Source organism: Fundulus heteroclitus, chromosome 19 (genome assembly GCF_011125445.2).
Source record: "Fundulus heteroclitus isolate FHET01 chromosome 19, MU-UCD_Fhet_4.1, whole genome shotgun sequence".
NCBI classification, from domain to species: domain Eukaryota; kingdom Metazoa; phylum Chordata; class Actinopteri; order Cyprinodontiformes; family Fundulidae; genus Fundulus; species Fundulus heteroclitus.
This window is the reverse complement of record NC_046379.1, coordinates 4775686-4788094: the sequence shown is the minus strand read 5'-3', so window position 1 is coordinate 4788094 and position 12409 is coordinate 4775686. Positions and strand designations below refer to the sequence as shown.

General features: G+C 37.4%; 1 protein-coding gene across 3 annotated transcripts in view; it reads left to right on the top strand.

Moving 5' to 3' along the window:
- The window catches only part of fancm (FA complementation group M), a 65620-nt gene that overhangs the window by 31631 nt on the left and 21580 nt on the right, over window positions 1-12409 (top strand). For all 3 annotated transcript variants that reach the window (XM_036151184.1, XM_036151183.1, XM_036151185.1), the window contains exons 8-13: window positions 983-1087; window positions 1346-1512; window positions 4566-4772; window positions 4847-5087; window positions 5176-5324; window positions 6173-6337. In XM_036151184.1, the coding sequence (XP_036007077.1) occupies window positions 983-1087; window positions 1346-1512; window positions 4566-4772; window positions 4847-5087; window positions 5176-5324; window positions 6173-6337 (1034 nt within the window). The remainder of the gene's footprint in view (window positions 1-982; window positions 1088-1345; window positions 1513-4565; window positions 4773-4846; window positions 5088-5175; window positions 5325-6172; window positions 6338-12409) is intronic.

Sequence of the window (12409 nt, the reverse complement as noted above, 5' to 3'; positions counted from 1 at the left end):
CAAGCTCAGTCATTTCTGTTAGCGTGGATTCAGAGTTGCACTGCAAAAACTGAACTAGAAATAGGTAAAATTTTCTTAAAATTAGTGTATCTGTCCTTGATTTGAGCAGGTAAATAAGATAATCTGCCAATCGAATAAGATTTTAGCTCTTAAAATAGGAACAATTCATCTCCATCGTCTTATTTCAAGTGCAGGATATCTAATTATCTTATTTAAGGGGTCAAAATACTCATTCCATTGGCAGATAATCTTATTTACCTGCTCAAATCAAGGACAAAAACCCACATTTTAAGAACATTTTACTTATTTTAAGGCCTGTTTTTGCAGTGTGGGTTTAGGTCTGGACTTTGACTAGGCCATTTAAAGACGAGAGTATGTTGTGGCCTTACACTTCTATTGTAGCTGTGTATGTATGATTATAGTTGTTGTCCTCCTTACCTGTTCTGATGTTCAAATCTTGAAGTATTGATGTGGAACTCTGCTTTAAACTGAACCAGAACTTTCTCCCTGACTCGTCTGTTGGGTTCCTTGGTCTTCGTGATGCTTTTTTTTTTTTGTTCCCTAATGTTCTCCAGCAAAGCCTCTGAGGCCAGAAACATAAGAGCTGGAGTAATTATTGAGATTAAATCACACAGCTGGACAGCTGTTCATGTATCAGACCTTAGGTTGCACAGGGTTTTATTTAAAGAATATCAACGTAAAGGTGGGCCGAATGCAAATTTATTGCACAATTTTCAGATTTAAAGAAAAAATAATATCTTCTTTCACCTTAATAATGATGTCCCATTTATCGTTGGTTTATTTTATAAGATAAAGTTTGTGTAACGTGGCAAAATGTACAAGCGTTGTATCCGTAGCCATATGTTTTCTGATGGGTTCCTGAGATATTCGGTGCAAACGACTCTTCTTTCCTCTGTTCTGAAAAACAAAATGCTAAGCTGCCCTTTTTTTTTTTTTTTTTTTCTGTCGTGCCTTTTTCTAGGTCCAGATGAGCCGTTCGTTTACAGCCATCCTAAACTGGAGAAACTGGAGGAGGTGGTGTTGCAGCACTTCAACGTGTGGGCTGAAAGCTCAGCAGACACAAATGGTGAAGTCCTTTATATAGCACCGCTAAGCTGTGAATCATAGGTGGAACGATTGTTTTAGCTTAGAGATGAAGCCTAAAGGAGGCATGTGACGTTACAGTTGCTTTATTTATGCTAACGGACACTTAAACAAGCTGGATTCTTGCAAAGGGATGTTAGTTCTCTGTGTGTTTATGCTGCTGCCATGAGGTGCGTGGCAGAAACAGCTAATTCTGTTTCTCCTTTCCGGTTTCTCCCTTACCTTCTTGGTTCTGGTGCAGACGGCGTGAGCACACGTGTGATGATCTTTTCGTCTTTCCGGGAGAGCGTCCAGGAGATCGCCGGTATGCTGAACCGGCACGCTCCGCTGATAAGGGTGATGACGTTCATGGGCCAGGCCTCCGCTGGGAAGGGCGTCAAAGGCTTCACCCAAAAGGAACAACTGGAGGTCAAAACTGATTTTGGTCTTGTTTGTTTGTTTTTTTATCTAAAGCATCGGTGCGCCGCGTGCACAATAGTGGTCAGAGGTTTACGTCCACTAAAACTTGGTCACATTAACGTTTTATCCCTGCCATTCAGGGATTGGTTAGAGTTTTTACAGGCCTGCAACTCCCACAAAAAACAATTGTAACCTCGGTTTTCTGAATACATGATGTATTGAGTACTTTCAGGATGTAAGGGACTATTTCACCCACTTACAGTCAGTACTGGTGAATGGAAAACATGCATTTGGATGGATTGTTTTGGAACGAATGAAGCTTCAGGAGTGGTCTCCACCTGGACCCTATTGACCATTTGTGTCGAATCCACCGATTCCACTAGGGCTGAACAATTAATCGCATTTTCAATATAATCGCGATTTAAAAAAAACGCAATTTCCAAATCGCAGAGTCTGCAATTTTTGGCTATGTAACAATTAGGGAATTAGAAACGTCCATTAGGTGTTGGTAAAATGTTTAAAGTGGGTTTGCGTCCACATGGAAGGGAAGACAGTTGCAGCAGTGAGATAATCTAATTGTATTACTTGTTTTAGAGTTTATATAATCATACATAGCATTAAGTACAGGTCAATCAGTTTAATACATAGACTTGCTTGTTGGTTGCACTTTATGTTCAACAAGGATTGATGTCCAAATCAACTAAAAGCTGTTCTCTTGAATAACATTCTGATTAATAAAAACATTAAAAGTTCTTGTTTTGAATAGTACTTGTTTACAAACGTCTTTATTTAGAGGCCATTTTTGTTGCTTGTGGTTAAAATTGCAATTTTGGTTGAAATATATTGTAGGCAGAACGCAATCATTTAGATGCTGCAGGTCTTTTAGCAACTAATCTGCACAGCGAGGAAACAAATTGATTTGTTGTTTGTATATGTTTAAAAACACGTATGATAAATTAAACTGGGAAAAAAAATTGCATTAAATCGCAATATTAAGAAATAAAATCGCAATTAGATTATTTTCCAAAATCGTTCAGCCTTAGATTCCACCAAACATAATTAAATAAAACCCATTTACCAGCTATGGTTATCACACATTCTGTGACTAGAATATAAGAAAAAATATTATTTAATATACGTACAATAAAAAGAACGTTTAATTAAATATCGGAGCTGGTCGTGCAGTTAAGCACAATTATTTATACCCCCCAGGCAGATTTAGATTTAAATTTATCTTTAACTATACTAACATGTTTCCACTGACTGGAAGCAATATTAATGTTTCTCAGAGACCCGGCTAGAGTCTCCATTTAATCTGATAGGAGATGCCTTGAGGCAGTTTAAGATTAGGCAAGGCAAGGCAAATTTATTTATATAGCACAATTCAGTACAAAGACAATGCATAGTGCTTTACATGATTAAAATATAGCAAAATAAAAGCAAGTAGGAATAAAATGTAGATAGAAAATAAAATAAAAGCAAGTAGGGATTGAATGTAGAAACACAGAAGAACATTAAAAACACTAAAACAGTTTAACTAGAACAGTTAAAAAGGTTCAAAGGCAATTTTAAACAGATGTGTTTTCAGTCTTGATTTAAAAGAACTCAGGCTCTCCGCACTTTTACAGTTTTCTGGAAGTTTGTTTGATTAGGGCGATGTTAACGAGCAAGGCTAAACTCAAAGCTCATCACAACAGATGAATGGTTAAAAAAGAAATGGCTGCTGAGATCAGCAAAAACCTTTCCACTACATATAAGAGGTTAAATTTCTAAAATGTCATAAAGGTGAGAAAAGAGTAGGAGAAGTTATAAAACAAATGCCCCGACACCAAGAGTAGAACCTGGGTCAGCCGGGAACCCAGGATAGAGGACTGAAACCTGATCCCTACAAATAAAGGATAAAAAATAAAATACAAACGTGTTTTTTAATGAGCTAAGGACTGCATGAATTCAAGTAATCAGCAAGATGCCGAAAGAGAGTGAGGGGGCGAGCAGACAGTTGAGCTAGAATCATAACAAACACATTATCTATCAAGTTGCTGATAAAAGTATTCAGTTGAACCTGCAACTACTTGAAAGCCTTTAACTTTTCAACAGGGCATTTATGCCATGGTTCATGGATTGTATATAATTTAGCTAATTCAGCTCAAGAGTGAACTGAACACTGTCTTCATGGGAAACCGTTTAGTACTTTATGCAGAAAAGAGAGACAACGTTGTATCTCTAAGCCAGGACTTGGTTAATAATGTTAATGTAGAATTCTATCCATGTCTAAAAACTTGACTAATGCCTTCTTTACCATTTTACACTTTTTAAAACTTTTTTTACTTTTTTTTTTTTTTTACCATTTTTAATTTATAAGAAAGTGCTTTGCGATGTCAAATGATTCCTTCATGAAAAACTACTGCTATTATAGTATCGCATTCGTCAATACTTTTTGGATCATTGTCAGGCAGAAACAATTTGTTTTGACTATACATGATTGTTTTATCAATATATATAAGTTTGGCGCAATAATATTTTACTTGTGCATCCAATTCTTCACTGCAAAAAGAGAACTAAAAATAAGTAAAATTTTCTTGAAATTAATGTATTTACCCTTGATTTGAGCAGGTAAATAAGATTATTTGCCAATGGAATGGGTATTTTTACCCCTAAAATAAGATAATTAGATATACTGCACTTGAAATAAGATGATGGAGATGAAATCTTCCTATTTTAAGTGCCAAAACCTTATTCCATTGGCAAATAGTCTTATTTACCTGCTCAAATCAAGGGTAAATACATCAATTTCAAAAATTTTTTACTTATTTTTAGTTCTCTTTTTGCAGTGTTTATTTCATAAATACGTTGAAGTTGTTTTCTGTACGTTTATTCAAAATCCCCAAATTAATACCTGTTAGATGTTCATCTGCAAACCTCAACCTATTATTCCTTAGATAAAAATGTTAAATTTTCAAAACCCTTTAATCTTCATTTAGTGATTTTTCTTTCTTTTTTTTTTTTTTTTAAATGAGATTTTCAGAGAGAGGACATTAAATCAGCAGTGAATTGTCTCACAGGTGGTCCACAGGTTCCGGCAGGGGGGCTTTAACACGCTGGTGTCCACCTGCGTGGGGGAGGAAGGGCTGGACATCGGCGAGGTGGACCTCATCGTGTGCTTCGACGCACAGAAGAACCCCACCCGCCTCGTGCAGCGAATGGGACGTACGGGACGTAAGCGGCAGGGACGCATCGTCATCATCCTCGCAGAGGGACGGGAGGAGAGGGTGAGCTCTGCTCTGTGAGCGCCGTCTTTTAATCTGCAGGCGCGTGACGAGACGTCCGCCTTCGTTCTCCACAGACCTACAATCAGAGTCAGAGCAACAAGCGCAGCGTGTACAAGTCCATCACCGGCAACAGGTCCGGCTTCCGCATGTATCCCAGCAGCCCCCGCATGCTGCCCGACGGGGTGAACCCCCAACTGCATAAGATGTACATCACCTGTGGCCAGTTTGACCACGGGGGGGGCAGCAGGAGGTCGGTGAGGGGGCGGCGGTCCCACGCTGAGGGACGGCCTTCACTCATCCACCCTCAGAACATGAGTGAGTGACTGGGCAGCATTCCTCCTCCTCATTGGGACGTGGCTTTCTGAGGCTGAGATCTTCTCCATGTGTGTTCATCTCATGTCAGTTCAACAGGAAAGGCCGAGGTCTGACGGCCTTTTGAGCCGAACAGAGTATTCTCTGTGGGCGTCCGCCATGAAGCTGGGAGAAGACGAGGCTCATCCCACCCTGAAGCCGTCCCGCTTCCTGTCCGTCCCCGGCGACTCGCCGCCTCAGGTTTCATTCGTTTCTTCCTTGGACTCCGGTCGTTCTTACAGCATCTCCTAGGGCTGAACAATTAATCGCATTTTCAATATAATCGTGATTTAAAATAACGCAATTTCCAAATCGCAGAGGTCTGCAATTTTTGGCTATGTAACAATTAGTGAATTAGACACGTCCATTAGTTGTCAGTAAAATGTTTAAAGTGGGTTTGCCTCCACATGGAAGGGAAGACAGTTGCAGCAGTGAGATAATCTAATTTTATTACTTGTTTTAGAGTTTATCTAATCATACAAAGCATTAAGTACAGGTCAATCAGTTTAATACATAGACTTGTTTGTTGGTTGAACTTTATCTTCTACAAGGATTGATGTCTAATTAAATTAAAAGCTATTCTCTTGAATAATATTCTGATCAATAGAAACATTAAAAGTTCATATTTAAAATAGTCCTTGTTTACAAACATCTTTATTTAGAGGCCATTTTTGTTGCTTGTGGTTAACGCAGAGAAAAGTCAAAATTGCAATTTTGGTTGAAATATATTGTAGGCAGAACGCAATCATTACTGCTCCGAGTTTAGATGCTGTGGGTCTTTTAGCAAATAATCCACATGGCGAGGAAACAAATTGATGGTTGTTTGTATATATTTTGAAACACATGATAAATTAAACTGGAAAAAAAAAATCGCATTAAATCACAATATTAAGAAAAAAAATCGCAACTAGATTATTTTACAAAATCGTTCAGCCCTAGCATCTCCACTTTACTGTTTTATTTCCAACCATTTTGTTATAACGATGCACAGGTGGGGAAATATGTTTTCAACTTTAGTATGAATTGTAATTTTTTTTTTCTCCAAAAAGGGGGAGAGTTCAAGGGACAGACCTCCGTCCAGGGAGCTGTCTTTGTGGGAATGGAGACACTGGCAGCATAAGCCGCTTCCTGTCCACGCGGTGGACCATTCCCTGCGCTGCCACCACTTCGTTAAGGTGATGGAGCTCATAGATGGCATGAGAGATGAGAGCGAGGTGAGTGAAGGATACAGACGACAGCGTCTTGGAGATGCATAGGAAGCGTGAAAATCGTCTTTCATTGCAACAGCATAAACAAATCTGGCCTTCAGCATGGAGTCGTTACTTCAGTAGAATGAGGACCGACATGGACGTGGAAGAAGGCGGGTTTGATTCAAATTGTTAACCTTAAACTCAAATAAGACAGTTCTGACTTCACTAAGACTTAGAAAACCGGGATGTCTGGCACCCAAGTCTCATGACCAAAAACATTATCTTTATCTCTTCTAATAAGAGCTGAAAGTAAGCGAATAAATATTTAAAAAAAAAAAATTCATTATAGGATAGGATTGGACGATAATTCAATATCAATATATATCAATGATAGAAAAATAAGGGTTAATAAAAAGTTCAATAGAATAACAGTTTTCCTTTTTGTATTCTAGCTATTAATCCTACATCATTGAATTCTCCCAACCAATCACAACGCAGACTCAGGAACCAAGCCCCGCCCCCTTTAAAAAGTTCAGAGAGCATGCGTTCTTTTTAAAAAAAACTTGTAGTTTTGGTAAAAAGTTGGTTAAATAAAGGGTTGAATTTGTATTCAGTGTTTGTGTGTATCTGTATCTACAAATAGATACTCTTAAAATATATATTTAGTTCATAATTATCAATATTGATCAAATTATTTCTAGTTTATCAATATGCTTTTTTTCTATATCGTCCAGCCCTATTATAGGACTTTTCTCTTGGAAGGAAGCATTTTTACAAGTGACTGGTCGCCAGTAAAAGAAGTAGTCGGCAGCATTTACAGTAAAAAAAAAAAAAAATAAATGCTGCGCGTTTCCTCCATTAAAACGCGTTTATGGTTCAAAAGCCAAACATCAAAGTAAAGATCAGACAGATCTCTCTCCTGTCTTTAAACGGCTGCCTCTTCTCAAAACTAAATAAACGGCTGCATATTATCTCACTTTTAATCTGGCATTACTTTCAGAGATGCTGTCGTCTCTTCAAAATAAAAACTCTTCCTGTTTGGGTGTGTCAAAAACATGACCTTGACGGTTATGAACCTTTTTCTAATAATTTTCCTTGAACATTTACATTTCTTGAAGGATACCAACAATGTCTTAGTGATTTTCAAAACAGTTAACAGCAGTTAATTATTTTTTAAAACGTTTAACTAAATGCTCCGAAATATTTTTTTATGTTTTATAGGCATTCTAGGTTTGATATGTCTATTGGCAGAACAGGAGACTTGGAGTTGGAAAACATTACTTTTGAACGTCTCTTGTGAGACACATTTTGGATCAACATCCTGCCGGAAGACGATCCGTTTTCAGTGTTTTTGGCCACCAGAATTTTAGTAAAATTTTATAAAACATTGCGTAGAATCCACTCTAAATGTGCACGTACGGCAAGAAAAACAAAATGGTGTAAGCCGAAAAAATTATTCAGATTTATAAAACCATGCGCACGCACGTCAGCTCGCGGTTTTCCTTCATAGATCACAGCTGCACCTGATCGTTTGCGTACCTGCTTCTCATGTTCAGCTCTCAGCTCATGTTGCTGACGCCAAATTCTGACCCTACCATCCGAATGTCGCAGCAGAAATCGAGTCTCATCAGACCAGAAAACGTTTTTCCAATCTTCTATTGTCCAGTTTTGGTGAGCCTGTGTGAATTGTAGCTTCAGTTTCCTGTTCTTAGCTGACAGGAGAGGAACCCGGTGTTTTCTCCTGCTGCTGTAGCCCATCCGCCTCAAGGTTCGACGTGTTGTACGTTCAGAGACACTCTTCTGCAGACCTTGGTTGTAACGAGTGGTTATTAGAGTTCCTGTTGAGCAGATCGTCTTGACCACGTTTGCATGCCTTGAGTTGCTGCCATGTGATTGGCTGATTAGAAATATGCGTTATTGAGCAGTTGGACAGGTGTACCTAATAAAGTGGCCGTGAGTGTAGATACCAACTTTTGCGTGTAAAGGGATGTAAGTATCAGGCCCCGTTTTGTGCGTACACAAGCTTTATAAATGAGACCCCTGGTGTTTCAGAAAGTTGTAAATTACTGATTAAAGTTCCTGAAGCTCTTGTGATCTTATAAAAGTAAAGAAATGTTCCAGTTGCATTCATTTTAAAGGGATGCTGCTGGTTGCCATGTTCTAAACATTTATTTCTGGAAACTGATTTTTTTTTCTGCACCAAGAATAAATACATTCAAATTATAGTTTGAAATTTTCTACATTTTTTTTTGTGTGATTACAATACTTTCGTAAATTGAATTTAATAAAATCTGATGCAAGTAATAAGATACCAGAAAAGTTAGATTTAAAAAAAAAATATTGTGGCGCTTATTGGATTTGTTCAACAAAATACATTTTTAAAAACTATTTTAGGCTGTCGTATAATTAGCATTATTAAAAACAACAAGCACTCAAACTTTGAAATTATGCATTTATCCAATACAGCAGGTCTTCGAAGGGTAACAATATGTTTGGTGTGATTGCGTTACAGGTTTTTACCCATTTTAACCAAAGTAAGACTCGTTTTGTTTCTTCAAATGTTGAACAGTTTAATAAAGAATTAGATTTGTTTCCGTCTCCAAGCCCCTAATTCAGAGAGTACACAGATCAGGTGCCCGGCGATGGGAAAATGGTTTCATAAACGCTTCCAAACATCTTGCGTAAATCCTGCTCGGTTTCATAATAGAGAGACAGTAGTGTGCATTTAAGCAAAGGAAACCCAAATGTTATGAACTCACATGGATGAGAGGAGTCAGCCGGTTTGCTTAAGAACATACAACTGTGGTTTGTCTGCAGCTGCTATATTTGGGCTTGTGACGTGAAAAGGCAAATTCCTTGAATTATAAACAAGCTCCTTTGTGGCTTTGGTTTAAAAAAGATTGTCTGTTTCCAGTCTGTAGCGTCATGTCTCTCTTCAGCTGCATCCAAGAATAAATAAATAAAACCCTGATCCCCTTTTTTAATAAACAGCAGGCACTAAAAATACAACAACTGCTTCATTCAAAATCTATTATAACCTTTCTGTGAACTTCAATTCAATTTCCGGATCACATTTTTCCTGTTTTTTATTAATTTTTTTATTTTTAGTGTTTCTTTTCCTGACAGAGGCATGTGATCAGTGACGGTTCATCAGCAGGATTACGCAAAAATAATTAAGACAGCCTTCCTGAAGATTCATGGAGGAGCTGAAGAAATAATAAGGAAAAAAAATTACATTTGCAGATGGATACCTTTTCAAAAAGTTTCATCGTTCGTTCACATAGAAAAAGATGTTCACTGATTTTTGACAGCAACTGTGGAGCCTTACAAAAGTTTCACATCGCTTGAATTTTACCAGAAAACAAAATTTTATGTTTTTATTTTAGATTAATCCGGTGTTAAAATCTGGCTGCTTTATGAAGACCTCAAAGGTTTATTAGCAGAGGTGGATAGTAGTTACAAGTAACTTTTAGAGCAAAATGTACTTTTAGGAGTAGTTTTACTGCTCTGTACTTTTTACTTTTAGTTGAGTTATATTATTACTCAAGTATCGCTACTCTTACTTGAGTAAAATTTCTGGCCACTCTACCCACTGTGAGTAACTTTATGTATAAAGAACAAACTTGTTTTAACCAAAAATGCACCACAGACAAAAACCTTAAGTTTTTGTTAGAGTGAGACTTCTCATTTGTACACAAGTTTTGTTACTTTAATATTTTCTATCTGCTGAACTCATTGAACAATTTGAAAGGTTAAATTGAACGTACAGTAAAGTACTTTGCACTGATCTAACATTCTGTATATATATTAACTGCTGTAAGCATTGCTTTCAAGATTAATGTTGAAAAAACATTTATTTTGCAATCATGTTATTCTTTGTATATTTTTTTTAATTTTTGTGTTAAAATAGCAGCATTTGCTCATAACCTTACATTTCTGTCTGCCCAATTATATCGTTTTTAAATATTAAATCATCATCTGTTATGATTAGTTACTCAGTACTTGAGTAGCCTTCTTACTGAATACCTTTTTACTCTTACTTGAGTAATTCCTTAGCTGCCTAGATTCTGCTTTTACTTTAGCAAAAATATTCTAGTAGTGCTACACTTTCTTGAATACAATTTACAATTTATATATATTATATAAAGTATTAGTGAACAACCACCTTCATGGAGACCAAGGAGCACAGCAACAAGTTTGACACGACCAACATGCAGAAAATGCTCCGGTCAGACGTAGATATTTGTGGGAAACGATGGAAAAAAGCCGTTTAGTTTCTAATTTAATAAGAAAAATGGATCCAAACAACAAAATAGCCGGAAATTTTTGTGTTATTTGCAATTTCCGTGAAAACCAACTGAAACCTGCATTTGATATTACGTCCATGTTTGATAACGTTGGTTGATTATGTATCATTTTAGCCATAATTAATAAAAGGCATTGTGGGGGGGGTCCAAAGAGCCACAGGTTGCAGACACCTGGTCTAAGACATACGTTCGTGTTTGTGTTTATAATATTACAAAAATGTGGAAAAGTTTAAGGGGTGGTAATTTTTTTTTTGCACTGCACATAATCCCAACGGACAAAGCTTGAAAGCATTTAGAGCAGAAATGAACAGAAAGCCTGAAACGGCTGCTTTGCTTTGACGTGACGTAATAACCACAAACAAACGTCCGGTTCTGCTTTTGTTAAGATCGCTCCGGGTTTTGTCTCGCCATCTGCTCGTTGACAGACCCTGCATATGATAAGAGCCCTGAAATCCCTGTAGCTGGGTCAGAGATTATGGTAAAAGTGGGCTCTGGTTACCTTTTTAGTCTCCTCTTTGACAAACTCATAAAAAGGAAACCACCCCACCTGTAAAAAAAACAACAACAAGAACAGGAATAATACAGGGCAAAACAGACGGCTAATGAATTAAAAGCTTCTCGTAATCATATAACCTGTAACCTAAATGCAGTTAGTTACAGGATTAAAAGTGGGAACATTAAATAAATATTTGTTCCTGACTTGATAATAATATGTTTGGTAAATGTACAATGTGTAAAATAAAAGTATGCCAGTATAAACCAAATAAATCCTTTTTAATTTCTCCTAACTGTGTCAGAACAGAAATGACTCAAGTTCTTGAACCTTGAATTACAGAAGGTTATAAAAGCGTTATGTTTTTCCCCTCATTACTCTCCTACACCATCGTTTTTTCAGCTGATTACCAATCCTGAGTAGGTCCATTAGTGCGTTTGCCCTTTTCCAGCGGAGCCAGGCTCACATCAGCAGGGAGGGGAACTGAAATATCTTGAGCTAAATTAGGTTTAAATGCAGTGTGAAACGGTCGAGGCAGATGACCGTTCATACTGAGCCCGGTTCTGCCGGAGGTTTTCCTTCCCGTTAATGGGGAGTTTTTCTTCCCACTGTCGCTTCATGCTTGCTCAGTATGAGGGATTGCTGCAAAGCCATCAACAATGCAGACGACTCTTCCTGTGGCTCTACGCTTCTCCAGGAGTGAATGCTGCTTGTCGGGACTTTGATGCAATCAACTGGTTTCCTTATATAGGACATTTTTGACCAATCTGTATAATATGATTGAACTTGATTTTGTAAAGTGCCTTGAGATGACATGTTTCATGATTTGGCGCTATATAAATAAAATTGAATTGAATTGAATTGAAAACTGGTGGAGTTGATTCTTAGTTGATTTTGTGCTTAATAAGGTTCTAATAAATGACGCGCACAGTCCAGTTTAGATGCAACAAACAAATCCCATCTTTTATTTTCACTCTGTGTCTAATCTGTTCAAATGACGGGAAGTTTCTGCTTCTATTCACCCTTAATGACCTCCAGCCATGCTAAGCAACTCGTTAAAATACCAATTGAGGCCCTGATGAGGATAATTGCTCAGACATTTATCTTCATTTTAATGTTAAAATCCTCCATATTTTAACTTCGGCTTGACTTGAAATGTCGTTTTTACACCAAAGACGTGAAAATCTTTTTATTTCTGATCCAAAATCTCCGAGTTAACGACCTCTAGCTCTATAATCCAGTAATTTGTGGGATGAAGCTCCTCCAGATGCAGATTATTTCTATTGATTACACAAC